The 27,849-nt window shown below is 48.4% G+C and overlaps 1 protein-coding gene across 1 annotated transcript; it reads left to right on the top strand.

Moving 5' to 3' along the window:
- LOC149441049 (uncharacterized) lies at positions 1–26,831 on the top strand. Its single transcript, XM_089657821.1, has 5 exons — positions 1–20; positions 2,054–4,190; positions 5,858–5,868; positions 8,709–8,843; positions 26,639–26,831. Exons 1-5 carry the CDS (start codon positions 1–3, stop codon positions 26,829–26,831), a joined length of 2,496 nt encoding a protein of 831 aa, XP_089513947.1.
- Positions 26,832–27,849: the final 1,018 nt, after the last annotated feature.

The following is a 27,849-nucleotide window of genomic DNA, read 5'->3' as shown; positions in this document are numbered from 1 at the left end:
ATGTACATGTGGAGGACTAAGTGAGTGGATGCTGCTGGTACTGCTACATGAGCACAAAATGATTCAGAAAAAATGAGGAAGGGTTGTAACAGCGCAAACACTGCAAAGTCCTGGGAAATGGTAGTATGGGTGATGGTGGTATTAGTGGCTACTGTATGAAGAGCGTAGGATTCCGTGTGGCACTGAGGGCAAGGCTTCCAAATAAGCTGTAGCAACTTCTGTAGATGAGAAAAAGGAGAGAAGCGCCTCTAAGTGCAATAAGTCTTTTAATTCAAGTCTAAATGTAGAAACACTCACATGTGTGAAGTAATCATAAGCATAAAAACCGTGGTTAACAATAGTTAACGGTGGGGTGGTAACCCGGGTGAAGAGCCGTCATCTCTCTGCGATGTGGGGAGGTCAGCTCTCGGCTGGAACAGCGTGGTGGCTGGAGGGGGAACAGTGGTGAGGCCAGCCTTCATGCACGTCCTCCCTCAAAGCCGGATGGAACGCACGCTGGAACGTAGCGGCGGCGTGGCCGTGATGACGTCAGATCCCAGGGTGCACTGCGACGCGTTTCGGAGCATGCACTGGCCGTGGAAGGCGGAAGTGCACTCCTTTTTCAAGCAGGGGGAAGTGGATGAACAGGGGTGAATATATAGGGAACGTGAGTCTAATTGATCAATTAACCAATTAACCAGTGATTGACCATTGCTGTCAGGTGAATAGTGTAAAGTCATGGATGTTAACTGGGGGGTAAAAGGAAACCAAATGGAAAAAAGAGAGGATGTAATAAATAAGAAAACGGAAGACGAAAGAAAAAAAAAAAAAAAAAAAAAAAAAAAAAAAAATTATGTTCTGGGAGATTAGTGGGGTAAAATGTTCACCTTGCAGCACTGGCACATCAATTATGTAACAGTAGTGAGCAGATATTTAGTGGTAATACAGCATGATTGCAAGATGATACAGCATGATTGCAAGATGATAAACATATTGGTAATAATACATGCAGATGACATTATAAAAAGTAAATTACATTGTAAAAAATTGTAAAAAATAGAATAAAATATAAATAATGAACAAAAGGTTATAAATAATAAACTAAAAATTGGATAAAAAAAAAAAAAAAAAAAAAAAAAAAAAAAAAAATTCGATAAAAAATTTGATTAAAAAATTCGATTAAAAAATTCGATTAAAAAAAAAAAAAAAAAAATTATAAAGAAAGGGGGGGGGGGGGGAAGTATCATTGTGAGTGTTGAGTGGCTGTGAATGGGAGATTGTAGTGTTTATAGTATAGTGTTAATGTCTAATTCCTCGTTGAGTCCGCCTGGGGACAATGTATCTAATGTAAATATCCAATAAGTTTCTTGTGAACAGAGTTTTTTGAAACGATCAGACTCAGAGAGATTGTTGTGTATGGATTCTAAGACCCATACTTGTAGGCCATCAGTGGATTTTTGGTGATATTCAAGGAAGTGGCGGGGGACGCTATGTTTGTCTTTACCATCTTCAATAAGACGTCTGTGCTCGCCAAACCTGGCGCGGAGGGGTCTGATGGTTCGTCCCACATATAGGAGGCCGCAAGGGCAGGATATACAATAGATCACATGATCAGTGGAGCAGTTGTAAAATTCTTTGAATGAATAGGTTTTTCCTTTTGTGGTGAAGTTTTTTTGTCCGTGTTTAACGAATTGGCAAGTTTTGCATAGCGCTTTGTTGCATCTATACATGCCGACAATGGGTATGAGGCAGATTGTGTTGAGTGTGTTGGTGGGTGGGTTGTATTTGCTGGGGGCAATCTTGTTTTTAAGGTTGATGGCTTTGCGGTAGGTGTATTTTGGTTTTTTATCTAAGATGTCTATTAAATGTGGATCCTGTAGTAGTATCGGCCAATGTCTATTGATGATAGACTCCATTTTGTGAAAGTTGTTGTGGAATTTGGTTATAAATCTGACCTGGTTGGGAGGCTCTGAGTTATTGTGTGTTTGGGGTCTACCCTTGTGGTAGAAGGAGTGGGCCTCATCTACTAGCTTGTGTGGGTAACCTTTGTCTAGGAATTTCTTTATTCACACAGAGGCTGTAGGGGGGGACGAAATAAACACCGCAACACACACCAAACACAAACACCGCAAACTGTAAAAATCTTCAACTTATCCAACCATCAACTATCACAAACTGAAATCTCTCTGCTCAATCACGGTCTAAACTTTGCCCCAACTTCCCCACCCAACTTATTCACACTATTCAAAGACCTGAATAAATTTATACGCAATCTCACCTTAAAAAGATTCTTTCACATTCAATCCAAAAAAACTCAGCCTACAGCCATTTCACCTGACACAGACAATATCAACCCCTCAACCCCATCTGACTCAGACGCCTTAGACATATTAGAACAATTATTTGCTGAGTCTCACCCTGATGATGGCCCACCTTTAGATTTTACACTCACTTCACAACTTTTATACCCCCCACCTGTGGCACACACTACGCTCAGACCCAAATCAGTATTCAATCCCACACATTCTAAGGGCCCCTACCTGGAAAGTTTTTATAGAGTAGTCTACTCGGAATTCATCAAATTGTGCAATCCCAACCAGCACCATTCCGCCTCTAATCTACCAAACACTGTAAAAAAATCCATTACCACTTTATCAAACAATAAGGACATTATTATCAAGCCCGCCGATAAAGGCGGCGGCATTGTACTTCTTAATACCACTGACTACATAGACGAAGCCCTCAGACTCCTCTCAGACACATCCACGTATACCAAATTAACTAAAGACCCACTACCCGAATTCAAACAGGACGCACTACTACTAACGAACACAGCCTTACTTGATGGTGTCATCACCAAGCAGGAAGCCTCTTTTCTATCTAAAGACTTCTACAACACCCCGTATTTTTACTTTCTCCCCAAAGTACACAAAAATCCAAATAATCCACCAGGAAGACCAATCGTAGCGGCCACAGGGAGCATTACCAGCGGTTTCTCCCAATATATCGACCACTTCCTACAACCCCTTGCACAGGCTCAACACTCATATATCCGGGACAGCGGACACTTGCTAGAATTACTCCAAACATACTCCTGGGAACCCGACTATTGTTGGGTCTCGTTAGATGTCTGCTCCCTATACACCTCGATACCCCATGATGTAGGCATCACCGCCATCCAGCATTATCTATCCTTGGATCCATCACTCAACCCCAAACAATCTTCCTTTATAGTAGACGCCACCTCATTTTGCCTCAAACACAATTACTTCACATTCAACCACGATTTCTACTTACAAACTCAAGGTACAGCCATGGGAGCCAACTTTGCACCCTCATATGCCAACTTGACTATGAGTTTCTGGGAGGACAAACACATATGGCACAACAATCCCTTTGCCGCCCACATCATCTTTTACGGCCGTTACATAGATGACATTATCGTCATCTGGGATGGACCAATATCACACGTAGACCAGTTCGTAACCCATTGCAATTCAAATCCTTTTGGACTGTCCTTCACCTCCACTCACCACAAACATACTCTTGTATTCCTAGATCTCGAATTATACCATGACAATCTCCAAATATTAACAAAAAACCACTTCAAACCCGTATCTGGCAACTCATACCTCCACTTCAACAGCTGCCACCACCCCAAATGGATCCAAAATATACCTAAAGGACAATTCTGTCGTCTCAGACAAAACTGCACCACAGATTCAGATTACAATCTCCAGAGTGACATTCTAATAAAGAAATTCCTAGACAAAGGTTACCCACACAAGCTAGTAGATGAGGCCCACTCCTTCTACCACAAGGGTAGACCCCAAACACACAATAACTCAGAGCCTCCCAACCAGGTCAGATTTATAACCAAATTCCACAACAACTTTCACAAAATGGAGTCTATCATCAATAGACATTGGCCGATACTACTACAGGATCCACATTTAATAGACATCTTAGATAAAAAACCAAAATACACCTACCGCAAAGCCATCAACCTTAAAAACAAGATTGCCCCCAGCAAATACAACCCACCCACCAACACACTCAACACAATCTGCCTCATACCCATTGTCGGCATGTATAGATGCAACAAAGCGCTATGCAAAACTTGCCAATTCGTTAAACACGGACAAAAAAACTTCACCACAAAAGGAAAAACCTATTCATTCAAAGAATTTTACAACTGCTCCACTGATCATGTGATCTATTGTATATCCTGCCCTTGCGGCCTCCTATATGTGGGACGAACCATCAGACCCCTCCGCGCCAGGTTTGGCGAGCACAGACGTCTTATTGAAGATGGTAAAGACAAACATAGCGTCCCCCGCCACTTCCTTGAATATCACCAAAAATCCACTGATGGCCTACAAGTATGGGTCTTAGAATCCATACACAACAATCTCTCTGAGTCTGATCGTTTCAAAAAACTCTGTTCACAAGAAACTTATTGGATATTTACATTAGATACATTGTCCCCAGGCGGACTCAACGAGGAATTAGACATTAACACTATACTATAAACACTACAATCTCCCATTCACAGCCACTCAACACTCACAATGATACTTCCCCCCCCCCCCCCCCCTTTCTTTATAATTTTTTTTTTTTTTAATCAAATTTTTTAATCGAATTTTTTAATCAAATTTTTTATCGAATTTTTTTTTTTTTTTTTTTTTTTTTTTATCCAATTTTTAGTTTATTATTTATAACCTTTTGTTCATTATTTATATTTTATTCAATTTTTTACAATTTTTTACAATGTAATTTACTTTTTATAATGTCATCTGCATGTATTATTACCAATATGTTTATCATCTTGCAATCATGCTGTATCATCTTGCAATCATGCTGTATTACCACTAAATATCTGCTCACTACTGTTACATAATTGATGTGCCAGTGCTGCAAGGTGAACATTTTACCCCACTAATCTCCCAGAACATAATTTTTTTTTTTTTTTTTTTTCTTTCGTCTTCCGTTTTCTTATTTATTACATCCTCTCTTTTTTCCATTTGGTTTCCTTTTACCCCCCAGTTAACATCCATGACTTTACACTATTCACCTGACAGCAATGGTCAATCACTGGTTAATTGGTTAATTGATCAATTAGACTCACGTTCCCTATATATTCACCCCTGTTCATCCACTTCCCCCTGCTTGAAAAAGGAGTGCACTTCCGCCTTCCACGGCCAGTGCATGCTCCGAAACGCGTCGCAGTGCACCCTGGGATCTGACGTCATCACGGCCACGCCGCCGCTACGTTCCAGCGTGCGTTCCATCCGGCTTTGAGGGAGGACGTGCATGAAGGCTGGCCTCACCACTGTTCCCCCTCCAGCCACCACGCTGTTCCAGCCGAGAGCTGACCTCCCCACATCGCAGAGAGATGACGGCTCTTCACCCGGGTTACCACCCCACCGTTAACTATTGTTAACCACGGTTTTTATGCTTATGATTACTTCACACATGTGAGTGTTTCTACATTTAGACTTGAATTAAAAGACTTATTGCACTTAGAGGCGCTTCTCTCCTTTTTCTCCCTCGATTTTAAAGGTGTTGAAGAAGGCCGAGCTAGCAAGTGATCTGTTGCTTTGATCGTACAAGATTGCGTACAGCTTTACTGCCTTTTGTCTGTGGCCTATGGGGTAAACTGTGACAAGACAAATCTCGGAGCAGGATTTGCCAAAGAGACCTTCTCCGCAGACTTGGGTGCACTGGGGTGTCACTACAGGAGGTACTGTCTCGCTGCTCCCCGCCATGCTCTTCAGCCTGGTTTGAGGGGGTAAGAGTCCATGGCGCTGGCCCTGGATGTAGAGCCGTATTGTGCTCTGTACTGTCACACGCTAAACAGTTTATACCTTCTTTGCAGTTCTTTGCAAGGTGCGAAGGCTTCTCTGTTGATGATACGCTTGTGACGGGTGTGGCGTCAGACCCCAGCCCTTCTCACCAAATACGTGACCAACTAGCCAATCTAAAACCGCGCTGTCACGTGCGTAACAATGCCACACCCAGCTGCACCCTGCACAGCGGTTTTCCAGCTAATTGGACCACAATCGATGTGCCAGCAGCCTGAATGCGCTTGTTACTGGGTCAGGTTAATTACGCCATTAACTCTTCACACTGCCACCACCTCCTTTTTATACAGAGAAAGAGGAAACTCAGCAATACACTAGGATGATTGGTTAATTGGCAGTATACCGCTAGCTCTACAGACTGGTTATACAGAGGGTTAAATACTCATAGTAGCGTTCTTTTTAGAGGCAGGGATTCGTAAATTGCAATTAAGAAAGTAAGATTTATTACCAAAAGGTTAAAAGGGTGCAGTAAAAATATGTTGCAGAAAAATAGGGTGCAGAAAGAAGATGTAACATATATATATATACACAGAGCACAGCAAACGGATAACAGAAAGAAGTTTAGGTAAATAAGCACTTTCCAAATAAATGCCTGGCGTTAAGCAGTTTCAAGTCTGATGAGCTAAAAAAGGGATTTCTGGTCTCGCATTGGGTTTTGTTGTTGCCGCGAGATTCTCCTTTGCTTTCTGTCCGATAGATGTTATATCGAAGACGGTCCTCACTTGTCTGACTACTCACAAAAAAACTCACAGCTTCTTTTCTACACTACATCAACCAGTATCTTCATTACCTTATTTGGCAGAGGAATTGTTAGGCAGGGCTCAGCATCATACGCTGCTTGCATTCCTGAGGGAGGGGGAATGAGGAGATACATGAAGCCTTCTTCCTACAGGGAGAACCTGTGCCTGGCTCTTATATGCACAATACTACACCTCCTCCTCTCAGGTGACTGCATATTAGTTTAAGAAAAATACTAAAATGTAGAAGTTTGGGGTAAAATGGAGAACCGCACCTCTCCCTGTGGGCATGATTGTGACACCTCCCCCCTCAGGTGGTTGCATGGGGGGGGACTACAATTTCCCTCCTGACGCAACCAACCACTGCCCAGAGGTTCACCTTGGGTTGACAGGGTGCCATTGCACTGCGGGAGAACCAGGTTCCTTCTGTTGTGCCGACCAAGTGAGTGGTCACGGGGGAGCACCAGTCGGCTGTGACTATCCAGATATCATGGCGATACCACAAAACACTTTGGCTCGCTCAGGGGTGTCATCCGCTAACATATTGAGATGTAGCTTTTTGTCGAGGTAGAGAATGAGCTTTCCCTCTCCCATCTCCTTCCTCTGAACCAGGACTACATCTGACCCGAAGGTAGTAGCGCCTGTGTGAACCGGACAGGCGAATTCTAGAAATCGCTGCCCGGATGAGTCCACAGGTACCTTCGTCCAAGATGAACAGTCCTCTTTACCTGCTAGCATCCAGGACACCAGTTCCGTCCGTTTCCTGCCTGCTAGGTCAGTCACGGGTCCAGATGAGCCATGATAGTTGCACCCAGGCGTCTTACCGTAGCCAGCTGCATCCAAGACTGACGAAACCTGCTTCTTGCCCTGGGGAGTCGGCCAGGCCATAACTGCCTCAGTCTCCCCATTCCCAGACCTCTGGGGGTCTCTTCCTACCGGTGGTTCCCAAAGCTGAACCACTGACATGCCCCTCTGACAGTTACCATTCTCAACTGTCAGACAAGGCACGGGCAGTTCACTCCTGACTAATGACAGGGGCCCAAGTTGCTCTTCCCAGACAGGGCCAAACACCACAAGGCCCCTAAAGTGGGCAACTGCACACCGTTCCATTCCACATTCTAGACCATTCCTGACCCCTGGGGAGGTGGTTGGTGCATTCTCAACCCCAATTAGCTTTCCCGGTAATTCAGACAAGCCACATGGGGTGGTGAAGGCTGACTTGTCCTGAGCCTCCTGGGTTAGAGATGGTGGCCCAGACCCTCGGCTCACGTCCATGATGGTTAGACAGCAGGCCCCTTCCGGATGCTTCATTACCTCATGGCTCCTGGGCATGGGGTAGGCCACAACCCCAGGGCTGGCGCTCAGTTTCCCAAGGTCCTCACAAAGTCTGATCATCTGATCCTGTTTGGGGACCGAGACTACCGGGAATGTCCAGACTCTAGCTGACCCCTGGATTCCAGACGGCACCATTCCCTCTGTCTCTTTGGCTCATTCAGTCCTGTGAGATGAGGTTGGCTGAAGGCATGGGGGAAAGATACACCCTGCCCTCCAACTCATGAACAGCACGGTGAGCAATCCCCGGGTTTTCCTGGACTCTGACACCATCTCTCATAGGCCTTGCCAGCAGCTCCTGTACCTGACTGGAAAGGAGAGGTGATTGGAGCTGAAGGCCGCAGCCCCCTCTTGGAGACCCGCTGATCAACTCCAGTGAGGCCCCTCGCACTTCCAATCCAGGTGTGCTGTCACTGCCTAGGACACGTTTGTCTGCCTGGTGACACTCCAAGACAGGTCAGATCATATGACATGCTTTCAGTCTCCCTGTCAGGGCTTTGTTTACCCTCCTCAGCAGGGAAGCTTACAGCTATCTGGCTGTTGAGCTCCATGTGTGAATTGCTTTCCAGTGCTGCCTTACACGTGGAAATACAAGTCCCAGCCGGCTATCCAGTACCGTGCAAGGGCAACGCCTGGACACTTATCAAGGTAGAATCCTCTGGGCCTAGGCAAGGAACAGGCCTATCCAGACTATCACTTTGCTAAGCCCCCAGAGATTGTACCTCTGCCCCCTTCACAGCACTGTGGTTGACCCCCAACAATGAAAATGCATCATTTTTATCTTCATGATCATCAGAATTATCAACATTATCATTAACGTGATTGACATTGTCAATATCAGCATCATCGTCATCATTATCATCACTATCATTGACCGTATCAACATTATCATCATTATCAATATCAGCTTCATCGTCATCATTATCAATAGGTACGTTTCTAATGTCCATGGCACATGAGTTCGATACCTCACCAGACAAGGGGATTTCTTCTCCTTCTCCAGCTCCACTCCCGACCCCCTCTCTCTGTCCATCCACAGGTTGCCCAGACATTACCCCAACATCTGCACACAGTATCTCGGCATGTAAAGAGAGTTCCAGGGGGGCCTTCCGGGTATTCTCGGCAGGGGCGTAATAGGACACAAAGAGTACCCAAATCGACACCCAACAAAAAAGGTGTGAGAATTTCATCCCCACCTCCCTCATCCCCCTTCCCGCACCCCAATCGATGAATAACTTTGCACAGGGTATGTGTGAACGGGTCCCCCCAACTCCCATGAGGGTAAGGAACTTTCCTGGGATGAGGTTCCTTTGCTTAATCACCTCCGGCCGGATCAAGGTGACTTTGGCTCCGGTGTCCCGGAAAACAATTACAGACCGGTTGCCCACAGTGACTGGCTGCAAGTTGGCGGGGGTTACCCGCATCTTCCTGCGGACAAACAGCACTGAAGAAGAGTTGCTGGCCAGATGATGTCATCTTCTTCTGCTCAGGACACTGCATCCTGAGATGTCTGGCTTTCCCACAGGTGAAACATCTGCGGTTGTCAGGCAGGAATGGCTTGGTCCCAGGTGCTGCAGGTGTTGGTTGAGGGGGATCTTGACTCACCGGCGTAGGAGGGGTTGCTATGGGTGATTTCCCTCCTTTCCAGCCATTTGGAGGAGCCTTGTGATGGTCAGACACTCACGTGTGGACAAAGGTATCTGCCAAATCGGCTGCAGCTTTAGCAGAGGCTGGTTCTCTTTCTAAGACAAACTGTCTGACATCTGCCAGGCAGATATGCAGGAGCTGATCTCGTATCATGAGATCTTCTAAAGACTCGGAGTCAGCTTTCAGTCCTTTAGTCCACTGTCAGAATGTGGTGCGTAAGCGACTCGCCACATCTGTGTAAGAGTCCCCAGGTCCCTTTTGCATGACCTGAACCGCTTGCGGTACACTTCCGGGGTCATCTGGTACTTCCGGATGATGGCTTCTTTTAAGACTTCATAATCGTCATCCTGCCCCTCTGGCATTTCAACAAACGCATCCAGGGTCTTGCCTTGTAGCCCTGGGGTCAGGTACCGAGCCCATTGAGTTTGGGGGCACATGGTACTGACAGCACGTTTTTTCAAATGACAGTAAATACATATCAATGTCACTATCTTTGTCCATCAGTGGAAACTTGACGGCTGTGCCCACGGCCAGAGTGGCATCCCTGGGCTCTAGGGACCCGGGGTTCTGCACCTGTCGCTGTGGCTGGAGCCTCGCCATCTCCAGCTCGTGCCGATCATCAGCTTCCCTCTGCATCGCCTCTCTCTGAGCCTGGCGTTCCGCAGCCTCTCTGTCAGCCGCTGCTTGGCATTCCACCACCTCTCTGATGCTGATGCTGCTTGGCGTTCTGCCACCTCTCTGTCAGCCTGGCGTTCCATGGACCGCAGATGTGCCTCAAGATCTGTCTCCATGAGGAGTTTCAGGGCTTCCTGCCTCTGCCTGCCTCTGAGGAGAGTCTCTGCTGGTTATAGGCACTCCGGTGCTGGTCTGCTCAGGCGGTGGTGTGATGACAACATTTGGGGATCCTCCAGTGTCAGGGTTCGGTACGGCACCTCTCCCGGCGCACGCGCACTAGCGGTGGCTCACGCTGGGACACAGGCACCAGGTCCCGACGGGCCGCAGCTGACAGGACGCCGTGCATGCGCAGTAGGAGCCGCGGGTGCGCCTCGGGTGGCCAATGACAGCCCAGGGGCGCGTCCTGGATGGCCAATGACAGTGCAGGGCGCAATATTTAAAGATGCCCTGCACTGTCACAAATCGCCGCAAGGTCTATCTGTGATCCTGAGTTCCTGTACCTGCATATTGACCCTGATTGCCCTGACTACGCTGCCTTCTCCTGTGTTTGACCCGGATTGCCCTGACTACTCTGCCTTCTCCTCTCCTGACCCCCGGCTTGTTTGACCAATCTGCGGACTGACTTATCCTGCTGACCCTGCGTGTGACCTGACTACTCTTCGCCTGTCGATTCTGTACCCCGCTTACCCCACGGGACCACTGCTCGTGACCCGTCCTGCTAGGTTCCGCCGTCCTCCTCACATCTGGCTCTCCCGGTACCTACATACATCCCCAGAGGTTCCCTCTGCCACTGGTGGGCCTGCTCAGAGGTCGTGACCTGGCCCTGGTCTGTTACAAGTCCATCCCCACCATCAGGGGCCCTGGTGAAAGCACAGACCGGGACTTAGACTCCACGCTCTGGGTAGGTCTGTCAAGTGGGCAGCCGGAGGCACCACCTGGCGGATCATAACAGTCAGTCTCTATATTCCTATCCTGCGAGGCCATCTCTGAGCCACTGGGATTGGATGTAGCGGGAAACCTGTCAGGGTCAAGTTGCCCCGAGTTCTGCTCTGCTCGGATATCATCCTCCAATAGGTCCCGAATCAAATCTTCACGATTTTTGCGACCGACGTCCAATCCTCGTGAGGTACATTCCGCCTTCAAATCATTTTTGCTCATTTTCTCGTATTCTGCTGCCCCAGGCATAATTGCAAGCAAAGATAGAATAGAAAGTAGAAAAAGAAAGGAGCTGTTGCTATATGTCTCTCTTTCTCTCTCTCTATATATATATAATATGCACCGCTTGTTTCTAAGGACTGTTTCCACAAAGGTTACAATCCTTCAGTGCAAAGCTAATTTTTAACACTGCACTGAAGCTCTTAATGCAACTATCCCACATACGCTGCCAACAATATGTGACGGGCGCGGCGTCAGACCCCAGCCCTTCTCACCAAACACGTGACCGAAGGACTAACCAATCTAAAACAATGCCACACCCAGCTGCACAACGATTTTCGAGCTAATTGGACCACAATCGATGTACCGGCAGCCTGAATGCGCTTGTTACTGGGTCAGGTTAATTACGCAATTAACCCTTCACACTGCCACCACCTCCTTTTTATACAGAGAAAGAGGAAACTCAGCAATACACTAGGATGATTGGTTAATCGACAGTATACCGCTATCTCTACAGACCGGTTATATAGAGGGTTAAATACTCATAGTAGCGTTCTTTTTAGAGGCAGGGATTCGTAAATTGCAATTAAGAGCTATAGGAACAATTCAACACTTTCAGAAAGTAAGATTTATTACCAAAAGGTTAAAAGGGTGCAGTAAAAATATTTACAGAGAGATGTAACAAATATACAGTGTGTGTATATATGTGTGTATATATATATATATATATATATACAGTATATATATATAAATGTACAGAGCACAACAGCACAGCAAACAGATAATAGAAAGAAGTTTAGGTAAATAAGTACTTGCCAAATGCCTGGAGTTAAACAGTTTCAAGTCTGATGAGCTAAAAAAAGGATTTCTGGTCTCGCATTGGGTTTAGTTGTTGCCGCAAGATTCTCCTTTGCTTTCTGTCCGATAGATGTTCTATCGAAGACGGTCCTCACTTGTCTGACTTCTCACAAAAAAACTCACAGCTTCTTTTCTACACTATATCAACCAGTATCTTCACTACCTTATGTGGCAGAGGAATTGTTAGGCAGGGCTCAGCATCATACGCTGCTTGCATTCCTGAGGGAGGGGGAATGAGGAGATACATGAAGTCTTCTTTCTACAGGGAGAACCTGTGCCTGGCTCTTATATGCATGATACTACACCTCCTCCTCTCAGGTGACTGCATATTCGTTTAAGAAAAATACCAAAATGTAGAAGTTTGTAAAATGGAGAACCACACCTCTCCCTGTGGGCATGATTGTGACAACGCTTGTTTTGTGTACTGCAACAGATATGTCTTTGAAGTTGTGAGTTGAAGTAGGCTTACCTGTCCTAGAGTAAGTAGAATCATATGATGAGAAGTCGAAACTGGGATCATTTTTAATCTTTGCTTTTTGGCGAATAAAGTCTGTAAAGAAAGAGAATGGTGGGAAAAAGACGCTATGTTTTTGTTAGTAGTTGGAGCCTCGTGTAACCCACATTTCTTGAAGGCTGTAAGGTAGTTTTTGCACAATGCGATTAACACCTTGGGATTAGAGATGAGCGAATCGAAGTATCCGAAGTGGAATTCGAGTCGAATATCGGAAAAATTTCGATTCGTGCCGAATCCGAAAAATAGCCTAATTCGGACGCGCGAATCGAAATTTTTCAGAAAATGGCGGCTGACATGTGCGGCGACGGAGCGGGGATGTCTGGGAAGGCGCGCAGACAAGGCGCGCTGACCCATAATGCATTCCTCAACTACATGTGATCGCATCAGCCTATCAGCAGCCAGCCAGCCAGCACTGTGTAATGGTCGAGCTATAAATAGCGGCCATTTTGGAATTCTTCATTTGCCTGCAGTTATTGAACAGAGGCAGACCGCTCTGTACTAGGGACAGGGACAGAGTTAGGGCCACAGAAACGATAATTGGGGACAGAGAAAAGTTACTTAGGGACAGAGAACCATTACTCAGGGACACAGACTTGTTAATGAGGGCCACAGAATCGTTATTTAGGGACAAAGAAACGCTAGTTAGGGCCACAGAATTCATAATCAGGGACAGACAGAATTGTTACTCAGTGCCAGAGAATTGTTACTTAGGGCCACAGAAACGTTATTAGGGCCACAGAATTGTTACTCAGGGACAGACAGAATTGTTACTGAGTGCCAGAGAATTGTTACTCAGGGACAGACAGAATTGTTACTGAGTGCCAGAGAATTGTTACTTAGGGCCACAGAAACTTTAATTAGGGCCACAGAATTTTTACTCAGGGACAGACAGAATTGTTACTCAGTGCCAGAGAATTGTTACTCAGGGACAGACAGAATTGTTACTGAGTGCCAGAGAATTGTTACTCAGGGCCACAGAAACTTTACTTAGGGCCACAGAATTTTTACTCAGGGACAGACAGAATTGTTACTGAGTGCCAGAGAATTGTTACTCAGGGACAGACAGAATTGTTACTGAGTGCCAGAGAATTGTTACTTAGGGCCACAGAAACTTTACTTAGGGCCACAGAATTGTTACTCGCACAGACACAGAATTGTTACTCGCACAGACACAGAATTGTTACTGAAGGCCACAGAACTGTTACTTAGGGCCACAGAATTGTTACTTGCACAGACACAGAATTGTTACTCGCACAGACACAGAACTGTTACTGAGGGCCACAGAACTGTTACTTAGGGCCACAGAATTGTTACTCGCACAGACACAGAATTGTTACTCAGGGCCACAGAACTGTTACTTAGGGACAAAGAAACGCTAGTTAGGGCCACAGAATTCATACTCAGGGACAGACAGAATTGTTACGGAGTGCCAGAGAATTGTTACTCTGGGCCACAGAAACTTTACTTAGGGCCACAGAATTTTTACTCAGGGACAGACAGAATTGTTACTGAGTGCCAGAGAATTGTTACTCAGGGACAGACAGAATTGTTACGGAGTGCCAGAGAATTGTTACTCAGGGCCACAGAAACTTTACTTAGGGCCACAGAATTTTTACTCAGGGACAGACAGAATTGTTACTGAGTGCCAGAGAATTGTTACTCAGGGACAGACAGAATTGTTACGGAGTGCCAGAGAATTGTTACTTAGGGCCACAGAAACTTTACTTAGGGCCACAGAATTGTTACTCGCACAGACACAGAATTGTTACTCGCACAGACACAGAACTGTTACTGAGGGCCACAGAAACTTTACTTAGGGACAAAGAAACGCTAGTTAGGGCCACGGAATTCATACTCAGGGACAGACAGAATTGTTACGGAGTGCCAGAGAATTGTTACTCAGGTCCACAGAAACTTTACTTAGGGCCACAGAATTTTTACTCAGGGACAGACAGAATTGTTACTGAGTGCCAGAGAATTGTTACTCAGGGACAGACAGAATTGTTACTGAGTGCCAGAGAATTGTTACTTAGGGCCACAGAAACTTTACTTAGGGCCACAGAATTGTTACTCGCACAGACACAGAATTGTTACTCGCACAGACACAGAATTGTTACTGAAGGCCACAGAACTGTTACTTAGGGCCACAGAATTGTTACTCGCACAGACATAGAATTGTTACTCGCACAGACACAGAACTGTTACTGAGGGCCACAGAACTGTTACTTAGGGCCACAGAATTGTTACTCGCACAGACACAGAATTGTTACTCAGGGCCACAGAACTGTTACTTAGGGACAAAGAAACGCTAGTTAGGGCCACAGAATTCATACTCAGGGACAGACAGAATTGTTACGGAGTGCCAGAGAATTGTTACTCTGGGCCACAGAAACTTTACTTAGGGCCACAGAATTTTTACTCAGGGACAGACAGAATTGTTACTGAGTGCCAGAGAATTGTTACTCAGGGACAGACAGAATTGTTACGGAGTGCCAGAGAATTGTTACTCAGGGCCACAGAAACTTTACTTAGGGCCACAGAATTTTTACTCAGGGACAGACAGAATTGTTACTGAGTGCCAGAGAATTGTTACTCAGGGACAGACAGAATTGTTACGGAGTGCCAGAGAATTGTTACTTAGGGCCACAGAAACTTTACTTAGGGCCACAGAATTGTTACTCGCACAGACACAGAATTGTTACTCGCACAGACACAGAACTGTTACTGAGGGCCACAGAAACTTTACTTAGGGACAAAGAAACGCTAGTTAGGGCCACGGAATTCATACTCAGGGACAGACAGAATTGTTACGGAGTGCCAGAGAATTGTTACTCAGGTCCACAGAAACTTTACTTAGGGCCACAGAATTTTTACTCAGGGACAGACAGAATTGTTACTGAGTGCCAGAGAATTGTTACTCAGGGACAGACAGAATTGTTACTGAGTGCCAGAGAATTGTTACTTAGGGCCACAGAAACTTTACTTAGGGCCACAGAATTGTTACTCGCACAGACACAGAATTGTTACTCGCACAGACACAGAATTGTTACTGAAGGCCACAGAACTGTTACTTAGGGCCACAGAATTGTTACTCGCACAGACATAGAATTGTTACTTGCACAGACACAGAACTGTTACTGAGGGCCACAGAACTGTTACTTAGGGCCACAGAATTGTTACTCGCACAGACACAGAATTGTTACTCAGGGCCACAGAACTGTTACTTAGGGACAAAGAAACGCTAGTTAGGGCCACAGAATTCATACTCAGGGACAGACAGAATTGTTACGGAGTGCCAGAGAATTGTTACTCTGGGCCACAGAAACTTTACTTAGGGCCACAGAATTTTTACTCAGGGACAGACAGAATTGTTACTGAGTGCCAGAGAATTGTTACTCAGGGACAGACAGAATTGTTACGGAGTGCCAGAGAATTGTTACTCAGGGCCACAGAAACTTTACTTAGGGCCACAGAATTTTTACTCAGGGACAGACAGAATTGTTACTGAGTGCCAGAGAATTGTTACTCAGGGACAGACAGAATTGTTACGGAGTGCCAGAGAATTGTTACTTAGGGCCACAGAAACTTTACTTAGGGCCACAGAATTGTTACTCGCACAGACACAGAATTGTTACTCGCACAGACACAGAACTGTTACTGAGGGCCACAGAAACTTTACTTAGGGACAAAGAAACGCTAGTTAGGGCCACGGAATTCATACTCAGGGACAGAGAGAATTGTTACGGAGTGCCAGAGAATTGTTACTCAGGGCCACAGAAACTTTACTTAGGGCCACAGAATTTTTACTCAGGGACAGACAGAATTGTTACTGAGTGCCAGAGAATTGTTACTCAGGGACAGACAGAATTGTTACGGAGTGCCAGAGAATTGTTACTCAGGGACAGACAGAATTGTTACTGAGTGCCAGAGAATTGTTACTTAGGGCCACAGAAACTTTAATTAGGGCCACAGAATTTTTACTCAGGGACAGACAGAATTGTTACTGAGTGCCAGAGAATTGTTACTCAGGGACAGACAGAATTGTTACCGAGTGCCAGAGAATTGTTACTCAGGGACAGACAGAATTGTTACTGAGTGCCAGAGAATTGTTACTTAGGGCCACAGAAACTTTAATTAGGGCCACAGAATTTTTACTCAGGGACAGACAGAATTGTTACTGAGTGCCAGAGAATTGTTACTCAGGGACAGACAGAATTGTTACGGAGTGCCAGAGAATTGTTACTCAGGGCCACAGAAACTTTACTTAGGGCCACAGAATTTTTACTCAGGGACAGACAGAATTGTTACTGAGTGCCAGAGAATTGTTACTCAGGGACAGACAGAATTGTTACGGAGTGCCAGAGAATTGTTACTCAGGGACAGACAGAATTGTTACTGAGTGCCAGAGAATTGTTACTTAGGGCCACAGAAACTTTAATTAGGGCCACAGAATTTTTACTCAGGGACAGACAGAATTGTTACTGAGTGCCAGAGAATTGTTACTCAGGGACAGACAGAATTGTTACCGAGTGCCAGAGAATTGTTACTCAGGGACAGACAGAATTGTTACTGAGTGCCAGAGAATTGTTACTTAGGGCCACAGAAACTTTAATTAGGGCCACAGAATTTTTACTCAGGGACAGACAGAATTGTTACTGAGTGCCAGAGAATTGTTACTCAGGGACAGACAGAATTGTTACGGAGTGCCAGAGAATTGTTACTCAGGGCCACAGAAACTTTACTTAGGGCCAGAGAATTTTTACTCAGGGACAGACAGAATTGTTACTGAGTGCCAGAGAATTGTTACTCAGGGACAGACAGAATTGTTACTGAGTGCCAGATAATTGTTACTCAGGGCCCCAGAAACTTTACTTAGGGCCACAGAATTTTTACTCAGGGACAGACAGAATTGTTACTGAGTGCCAGAGAATTGTTACTCAGGGACAGACAGAATTGTTACTGAGTGCCAGAGAATTGTTACTTAGGGCCACAGAAACTTTACTTAGGGCCACAGAATTGTTACTCGCACAGACACAGAATTGTTACTCGCACAGACACAGAATTGTTACTGAGGGCCACAGAACTGTTACTTGGGGCCACAGAAACGTTAATCAGGGACACAGAATTGTTACTGAGGGCCACAGAACTGTTACTTAGGGCCACAGAATTGTTACTCGCACAGACACAGAATTGTTACTCAGGGACACAGAATTGTTACTCAGGGACACATAATCGTTTAATTAAAGAGTATGTCAGACAACATGCAGAGGAGTGGCAGAGGAGGCAATGTTTTAGGAGCGAGCAGACGTGGCAGCAGAGGAAGGGGTCGAGGCAGCACTATTCGCAGCCAGAGGCCAGTGCTCCCGGTGTCATCCAGCGGTCGTGTCTCCACCGACAACCCTGCCGTCGTCGATTGGTTGGCTCGGTCGTCTTCCTCTTCCCAGGTCACCTCTGACACCTACAGCCAACGGTCGGTGGGTACGTCAGACACAACCGTTAGTTGGCATGGCCCGGGACCTAGCCCACTGAAATCACGTGTCCTCTACCTGCCCCTGTCCTTTGGTGTTCCCTCACCAAGCGAAGTATCGCATGCTGTGGGCTCAGCCCCACTGTACAGTGAGGAAGAGCTAACAGAGGGCGGTCAGGAACGGGGGGAGACATCCGCCTTTTCAGCAGCTAGGCGAAGAAGTAGTAGCGAGGAGAGTAGCCCGGTAGCCGGTCTAGAGACAGGTCTGTCTCCTGACCCAGACGCAGCCGAGGGGGCTAGTAGTGAAGCGGAGACCCTACTTGATGATGAGGAGGTTGATCGCACTTGGCAGCCTCGTCGTCATCAGGCAATTTCTTCCGCATCATCAGGAGAAGAGGGTGGCAGCTTGGCAGTGAGCGAAACAGTCGGTGGGTTGCCCAGGAGACAGCAGGAGGGTCGCAGCAGTGTCAGTGGAAGCAGTGTCAGTGGAGCCAAACGGCCACGGAGTAGAGCACCAGCTCCACTGCAGCCTACCACCACGGCCAGTAGTGGTGCCGGTGTGCACGGAGGAAGCAGCAGTCAGCCAGTGAGGAGTATCGGGGGCAAAGTTTCCTACTCGGCGGTGTGGCAATTTTTCGTCAAGCCGCCCGAGGAAGTAAACGTAGCCGTATGTCGACTATGTGGCCAGAAAGTCAAGCGTGGCCAGGGGGCCCATGTTGGGACTATTTGGGCCATGTTGGGACAATGGGAGACCTCCCATTGCTGCTGTCTCCATCGCCACACTCTGCCATGTGCCACTTTCAGGTCTCCTCACACACTACTGGTGTGTTCAGTTTTTTGACATAGGGTGCTGGCAGATTACGGGCCTCCCATAGCTGCTGCCAGGCCCCTAATCTGCCATAGGCCCCTATATACCGCCTCCTCATGCTGCTGCCAGGTACAGAGTCTGTCATGGGTCCCTGTACGGCCTCCCATTGCTGCTGTCTCCATCGCCACACTCTGCCATGTGCCACTTTCAGGTCTCCTCACACTGCTGGTGTGTAGAATTTTTTGACATAGGGTGCTGGCAGATTACGGGCCTCCCATTGCTGCTGCCAGGCCCCTAATCTGCCATAGGCCCCTATATACCGCTTCCTCATGCTGCTGCCAGGTCCAGAGTCTCTCATGCCATGTGCCACTTTCAGGTCTCCTCACACACTGCTGGTGTGTAGAATTTTTTGACATAGGGTGCTGGCAGATTACGGGCCTCCCATAGCTGCTGCCAGGCCCCTAATCTGCCATAGGCCCCTATATACCGCCTCCTCATGCTGCTGCCAGGTCCAGAGTCTGTCATGGGTCCCTGTACGGCCTCCCATTGCTGCTGTCTCCATCGCCACACTCTGCCATGTGCCACTTTCAGGTCTCCTCACACACTGCTGGTGTGTAGAATTTTTTGACATAGGGTGCTGGCAGATTACGGGCCTCCCATAGCTGCTGCCAGGCCCCTAATCTGCCATAGGCCCCTATATACCGCCTCCTCATGCTGCTGCCAGGTCCAGAGTCTGTCATGGGTCCCTGTACGGCCTCCCATTGCTGCTGTCTCCATCGCCACACTCTGCCATGTGCCACTTTCAGGTCTCCTCACACACTGCTGGTGTGTAGAATTTTTTGACATAGGGTGCTGGCAGATTAAGGGCCTCCCATAGCTGCTGCCAGGCCCCTAATCTGCCATAGGCCCCTATATACCGCCTCCTCATGCTGCTGCCAGGTCCAGAGTCTGTCATGGGTCCCTGTACGGCTTCCCATTGCTGCTGTCTCCATCGCCACACTCTGCCATGTGCCACTTTCAGGTCTCCTCACACACTGCTGGTGTGTAGAATTTTTTGACATAGGGTGCTGGCAGATTATGGGCCTCCCATAGCTGCTGCCAGGCCCCTAATCTGCCATAGGCCCCTATATACCGCTTCCTCATGCTGCTGCCAGGTCCAGAGTCTCTCATGCCATGTGCCACTTTCAGGTCTCCTCACACTGCTGGTGTGTTGAATTTTTTGACATAGGGTGCTGGCAGATTATGGGCCTCCTATAGCTGCTGCCAGGCCCCTAATCTGCCATAGGCCCCTATATACCGCTTCCTCATGCTGCTGCCAGGTCCAGAGTCTCTCATGGGTCCCTGTACGGCCTCCCATTGCTGCTGTCTCCATCGCCACACTCTGCCATGTGCCACTTTCAGGTCTCCTCACACACTGCTGGTGTGTAGAATTTTTTGACATAGGGTGCTGGCAGATTACGGGCCTCCCATAGCTGCTGCCAGGCCCCTAATCTGCCATAGGCCCCTATATACCGCCTCCTCATGCTGCTGCCAGGTCCAGAGTCTGTCATGGGTCCCTGTACGGCCTCCCATTGCTGCTGTCTCCATCGCCACACTCTGCCATGTGCCACTTTCAGGTCTCCTCACACACTGCTGGTGTGTAGAATTTTTTGACATAGGGTGCTGGCAGATTAAGGGCCTCCCATAGCTGCTGCCAGGCCCCTAATCTGCCATAGGCCCCTATATACCGCCTCCTCATGCTGCTGCCAGGTCCAGAGTCTGTCATGGGTCCCTGTACGGCCTCCCATTGCTGCTGTCTCCATCGCCACACTCTGCCATGTGCCACTTTCAGGTCTCCTCACACACTGCTGGTGTGTAGAATTTTTTGACATAGGGTGCTGGCAGATTATGGGCCTCCCATAGCTGCTGCCAGGCCCCTAATCTGCCATAGGCCCCTATATACCGCCTCCTCATGCTGCTGCCAGGTCCAGAGTCTCTCATGGGTCCCTGTACGGCCTCCCATTGCTGCTGTCTCCATCGCCACACTCTGCCATGTGCCACTTTCAGGTCTCCTCACACACTGCTGGTGTGTAGAATTTTTTGACATAGGGTGCTGGCAGATTAAGGGCCTCCCATAGCTGCTGCCAGGCCCCTAATCTGCCATAGGCCCCTATATACCGCCTCCTCATGCTGCTGCCAGGTCCAGAGTCTGTCATGGGTCCCTGTACGGCCTCCCATTGCTGCTGTCTCCATCGCCACACTCTGCCATGTGCCACTTTCAGGTCTCCTCACACTGCTGGTGTGTAGAATTTTTTGACATAGGGTGCTGGCAGATTACGGGCCTCCCATTGCTGCTGCCAGGCCCCTAATCTGCCATGGGCCCCTATATACCGCCTCCTCATGCTGCTGCCAGGTCCAGAGTCTGTCATGGGTCCCTGTACGGCCTCCCATTGCTGCTGTCTCCATCGCCACACTCTGCCATGTGCCACTTTCAGGTCTCCTCACACACTGCTGGTGTGTAGAATTTTTTGACATAGGGTGCTGGCAGATTATGGGCCTCCCATAGCTGCTGCCAGGCCCCTAATCTGCCATAGGCCCCTATATACCGCCTCCTCATGCTGCTGCCAGGTCCAGAGTCTCTCATGGGTCCCTGTACGGCCTCCCATTGCTGCTGTCTCCATCGCCACACTCTGCCATGTGCCACTTTCAGGTCTCCTCACACACTGCTGGTGTGTAGAATTTTTTGACATAGGGTGCTGGCAGATTATGGGCCTCCCATAGCTGCTGCCAGGCCCCTAATCTGCCATAGGCCCCTATATACCGCTTCCTCATGCTGCTGCCAGGTCCAGAGTCTCTCATGCCATGTGCCACTTTCAGGTCTCCTCACACTGCTGGTGTGTTGAATTTTTTGACATAGGGTGCTGGCAGATTATGGGCCTCCTATAGCTGCTGCCAGGCCCCTAATCTGCCATAGGCCCCTATATACCGCTTCCTCATGCTGCTGCCAGGTCCAGAGTCTGTCATGGGTCCCTGTACGGCCTCCCATTGCTGCTGTCTCCATCGCCACATTCTGCCATGTGCCACTTTCAGGTCTCCTCACACTGCTGGTGTGTTGAATTTTTTGACATAGGGTGCTGGCAGATTATGGGCCTCCTATAGCTGCTGCCAGGCCCCTAATCTGCCATAGGCCCCTATATACCGCTTCCTCATGCTGCTGCCAGGTCCAGAGTCTGTCATGGGTCCCTGTACGGCCTCCCATTGCTGCTGTCTCCATCGCCACACTCTGCCATGTGCCACTTTCAGGTCTCCTCACACACTGCTGGTGTGTAGAATTTTTTGACATAGGGTGCTGGCAGATTATGGGCCTCCCATAGCTGCTGCCAGGCCCCTAATCTGCCATGGGCCCCTATATACCGCCTCCTCATGCTGCTGCCAGGTCCACAGTGTCTCATGCCATGTGCCACTTTCAGGTCTCCTCACACTGCTGGTGTGTTGAATTTTTTGACATAGGGTGCTGGCAGATTATGGGCCTCCTATAGCTGCTGCCAGGCCCCTAATCTGCCATAGGCCCCTATATACCGCTTCCTCATGCTGCTGCCAGGTCCAGAGTCTGTCATGGGTCCCTGTACGGCCTCCCATTGCTGCTGTCTCCATCGCCACACTCTGCCATGTGCCACTTTCAGGTCTCCTCACACACTGCTGGTGTGTAGAATTTTTTGACATAGGGTGCTGGCAGATTATGGGCCTCCCATAGCTGCTGCCAGGCCCCTAATCTGCCATGGACCCCTATATACCGCCTCCTCATGCTGCTGCCAGGTCCACAGTGTCTCATGCCATGTGCCACTTTCAGGTCTCCTCACACTGCTGGTGTGTTGAATTTTTTGACATAGGGTGCTGGCAAATTACGGGCCTCCCATTGCTGCTGCCAGGCACGTAATCTGCCATGGGCCCCCGTACCGACTCCTCATGCTGTGACGTTGCAACAAGGTGGAATTCAACCCTACATATGTTAGACCGCCTTTACGAACAGCGAAAGGCCATCACCGATTTCCTGATGTTAAAAGCGGATAAAGGTACTCCCTGTGTAACTTAGATGTCAGCCATTGGCAGCTCATGCGTGACACCTGCGCTTGCTCAGGCCCTTTGAGGAGGCCACGCTATTCGTGAGTCGGCAGGACTATGGGATGAACGACGTCATTCCTCTGTTGCACGTCCTGGAACAAATGCTGTTAACAATGGCTGGTCAGGGTGCGGTAGACGTGGCGCACAGATCTCAACGCCACATGACCCCTGTGGGGGCAGGACAGGAAGAAGAGGAGGAGGTAGAGGAGGACATTGGTGCTCAGGAATTATTGAGTGAAATGGGTGGTTTTTCCACTCAGCGGACAGGAGTGGAGGAGCAGGAGCATCTGGTAGAGGAGGAGGAGGAGACAGAGGACCCAGACGCACCGTGGCAGTATGCTGTGGAGATGGAGGCAGGGAGTCCCTCGCATTCCTTGGCACAAATGGCCCATAGCATGCTCGCTTGCTTGCGTAGCGACAGCCGAATAATAACCATCAGACAGAGGGATGACTTTTGGCTGTCCACCTTGTTGGACCCTCGCTACCGTTCAAAAATGGTGGCCTTTTTCACACCTGCTGAGAGGGAGGCCAAAATAACGTACTATAAAAACCACCTATGTAGTCAGCTGGTCTCTGCCTGTCTGCGCCAACGTCCATCCTCAGACACTGTGGGCCCTGTGCGCTCGCGTTCCGCTGCCATGGCAGCAGGGGAGGGGTGGGGTGGTAGGAGCAGTGGCAGCTCCACCAGCAGCGGCTGCCTCAGTCTGCAGTCGATGATGAGTAGCTTTCTTCACCAGCGCAGTGAGGAAACTACTAACCAGCCGCAGCAGCAGCAGCAGCAGCAGCATCAGGTGGACCTGGAGCAGGACCTCAAACAACAGGCTTAGGCCTACTTGGACAGCACCCTGCCAACCGAGGTAGACAATCCCCTTGACTACTGGGCAACGAAACTTGACCTTTGGCCCCAACTAGCTGAATTTGCCCTTGAAAGGCTGTCATGCCCGGCCAGTAGCGTGGCATCGGAGCGCGTGTTTAGTGCGGCAGGAGGTATTGCAACTCCGCGGAGGACACGACTGTCCACCCAAAGTGTGGAGAGACTGACGTTTGTGAAAATGAATCAGGCGTGGATTAGTCTGCATTTCAAACCACCAGTTCCTGACACAACTGACTAAATCCGCCATGAATCATGCCCCAAACATGTGCCACTTTCAGGTCTCCTCACACTGCTGGTGTGTTCCATTTTTTGTCATAGGGTGCTGGCAGATTACGGGCCTCCCATAGCTGCTGCCAGGCCCCTAATCTGCCATGGGCCCCTATACCGCCTCCTCATGCTGCTGCCAAGTCCAGAGTCTCTCATGGGTCCCTGTACGGCCTCCCATTGCTGCTGTCTCCATCGCCACACTCTGCCATGTGCCACTTTCAGGTCTCACACACTGCTGGTTTGTAGAATTTTTTGACATAAGGTGCTGGCAGATTACGGGCCTCCCATAGCTGCTGCCAGGCCCCTAATCTGCCATAGGCCCCTATATACCGCCTCCTCATGCTGCTGCCAGGTCCAGAGTGTGTCATGGGTCCCTGTACGGCCTCCCATTGCTGCTGTCTCCATCGCCACACTCTGCCATGTGCCACTTTCAGGTCTCCTCACACTGCTGGTGGGTTCCATTTTTTGTCATAGGGTGCTGGCAGATTACGGGCCTCCCATAGCTGCTGCCAGGCCCCTAATCTGCCATGGGCCCCTGTTGTCGCTTGTTGGCATATTCCGCTCGTTCAGATGCTCCTTCTCCTGCTACTCCTCTTCACGGATTCCGTCAGCAGTCTTTCTTGGAATCCGTTTCCAAGAGACAACAGTTTGCGAGCACGCACCAGACGGTGCAGAAACTGAACGTCCTCCTGTCCAAGTTGCTGCTGCCAGGCTCGTAATCTGTCATGCGCCCCTGTACCGCCTCCTCATGCTGCTGCCAGGTCCAGAGTGTGTCATGGGCCCCCGTACCGACTCCAAATGCTGCTGCCAGGCCCGTAATCTGTCATGGGCCCCTGTACCGCCTCCCCATGCTGCTGCCACGTCCAGATTGTGTCATGGGTCCCTGTACGGCCTCCCATTGCTGCTGCCAGGCCTGTAATCTGCCATGGGCCCCCGTACCGACTCCTCATGCTGCTGCCAGGCCCGTAATCTGCCATGGGCCCCTGTACCGCCTCCTCATGCTGCTGCCAGGTCCAGAGTGTGTCATGGGTCCCTGTACGGCCTCCCATTGCTGCTGTCTCTATCGCCACACTCTGCCATGTGCCACTTTCAGGTCTCCTCACACTGCTGGTGGTTTCCATTTTTGTCATAGGGTGCTGTATGGCCTCCCATTGCTGCTGCCTCCACCGCCACACTGTGGCTCCACACTCTGGTTTTGGCCCCGTGACTGCCCAAATGAGTGAAGTGTGCGGTGATTCTAAGATCGACGGCACTCATCTGCATGTCATACTGCCTGACAGTATTATTTCTCTTCCCCAGCAGACTCCAAGGGCATTTAAATTAAAGGTACAGTGTTCAGCACTAATATTAAGTCTCTCTGAAGCCTAGAAACACCCTTTTTTAAGTTAAATTCACAGCGAATATATTCGACTCGAATCGAAATTTTTCTACGAATTCGCCGAATCAGTCGAATCGAATTTTTGAATACTTCGCTCATCTCTACTTGGGATGTATCTAGAAAGGCAAGGCCTGGCAAATCTCCTTCTTCCTTAGGTACTTGGAGCTCTGACACCAGGTTGCTTAACTCTCTCAGCTTCTGGAAGCCTTTGTTAGGAATCTTAGGAAAGTCCTCTATTCTTTTGAAGAGTGAATTTTCTATGGCTTCTGGGGAACCGTAACACTCCTCAATTCTCTCCCATATCATGCTCAGTCCTCTACTTGTGAAGTTAACATTGATGTCTCTGAATCTTCTTGCATGTTCTGCTGACTCATTCCCCAGCCATATGACTAAGAGATCGGCCTCCTCACTTGCAGATAGATCTAGATCTTTTATTGTATTTTTGAAGGATGATCGCCATGCTCTATAGCCTTCAGGTCGGTCTTTAAACCTTGTGAGTCCTTTTCAACGGTGTGCAAAGAACTTAAGGAAATCCAACATACCTTCATCTCTGTGTGAGTAGTCTGGAGGTGTTCTGTGGTCATCAGAAATGCTGTCGCTGTGATTTCTACCCCACGACCCTTCCTTTCTGAAGTGGGCGACTGTATCATAGTGGTTTGATAGCTTGGATGCAGGTTTCACTGAAGGCTCACCCAGTATGGGATTATTTTCTGGCTTGATGTAGAGTGTATGGACTGCAGGAGGCGACTCTGCTCCTGGAGATGAATGCAGGCAATCATTTGGCTTGGCATGTTGCAGCACATAGTCTGTAGTATGCTGCAAATTGTCATGATGATCAGGTTTAATCTCAAGTATGTTGCTGAGTCTCTCACTGATGGGGTTTGCAAGTTCTTCTAAGATGTCTGCCTCAGCTACTGCTGCCGCTGCTTCCTTCTCTGCAGCCAATTTCTCTTAACACAGCTTCTATGCGTAGCTTTTCTAGTTTCATTTGCATCTCTTTTTCGGCAAAGGCAGCCTTTACCTTTGCAGCTTCTGCTTTTGCACGGGCAATAGAGACCATGTCACTGCTCAGTGACCTCTTTGAGCTCCTGGAGCTAACCGAGACTTGGGACCTTGTCTTTAATGGCTCTGACTTTTTTTCTGACATGATGTCTTGCATTGTGGAAGCCTGTTAAAGGCTGTTGGTTCACTGGCTTTCAGTGTGTAAGCCTGTTTGGAGTCACTGTTTTGCTGGCCTTCTGTGTCCTCAGAGCTCTGAGGAAGGGGGTTTAGCTCCCGAAATGCGTTAGCCTATCTGCACCATTAGACACAGATGTATTGTGACTGTCGTTGTGGACCACTTTTACTGCCTTTTATCACGTTGGTTTGTGAGTATATATCCTCTTTTCATTTAATAAATATGTGTTATACCACGGTAATGCACGATGAGAGTGCGCCCTTGTTTGTTCTTTTCCACTAGTGGTCAGATTTGTCTTGGAAATTCGCTTTAACGAATTTCTCCTTACCGTGAGTACTCGCAGTTGGATGCGCAGAAATCCCCCATAAAGCTGTGCGAAACTCGCTTACCACGACTGCAGCTAAACTACACGATTCCTGCCCATCCAAATACTTTGGTTCTGTTGAAATGTAGGTGATTGGAGCTCCGTTACCCTAGAATGATCACACGACACTCTAAGGCTGGTTGCAATCCACATAAGGGCCGGCTTCAGGCTCAGCTCTCTGTTTTTATTAAAAATACACACATGCCCCCCACATGAATAAAGTCAATCCCCTCCCACCGAACAATGCAATGGGGATTGCCTATACAGAGGATGTACATTCCAATTGGAGCATAGCCTTTGCTATTATCTATCACTGGTCCTCCCCCATGAGTCTTCTGAGGTCAGCAGACTTCCTCCCCTTCCCCCCTATGAGCCATCTGAGGTCATATTTCCTGTCCTACTAGCTTCTATTGGTATGTAAAATTCTCTGCACAAGCATCTCCTAAAAATACCAGTCTGTACCTGGATGGGCCCGATACGATCTTTATTAAAACACATCCATCCAAGATACAGTTCAGATTAGTAATGGGTTGTAAGATATGCATAAGCCTACACGTGGAGTTCACACCGCTTGCGCATTGCGTTATGAAGCCCATGTGGTACTATGCTGCTGATATGTGGATACAGGCCCACGGTCTACTGACAGCAGCAT

This window comes from Staurois parvus, unplaced genomic scaffold, assembly GCF_062004578.1.
Source record: "Staurois parvus isolate SC_StPar_1 unplaced genomic scaffold, SC_StPar_1.0 ptg001032l, whole genome shotgun sequence".
NCBI classification, from domain to species: Eukaryota; Metazoa; Chordata; class Amphibia; order Anura; family Ranidae; genus Staurois; species Staurois parvus.
This window is presented reverse-complemented; position numbering and strand designations above follow the sequence as displayed.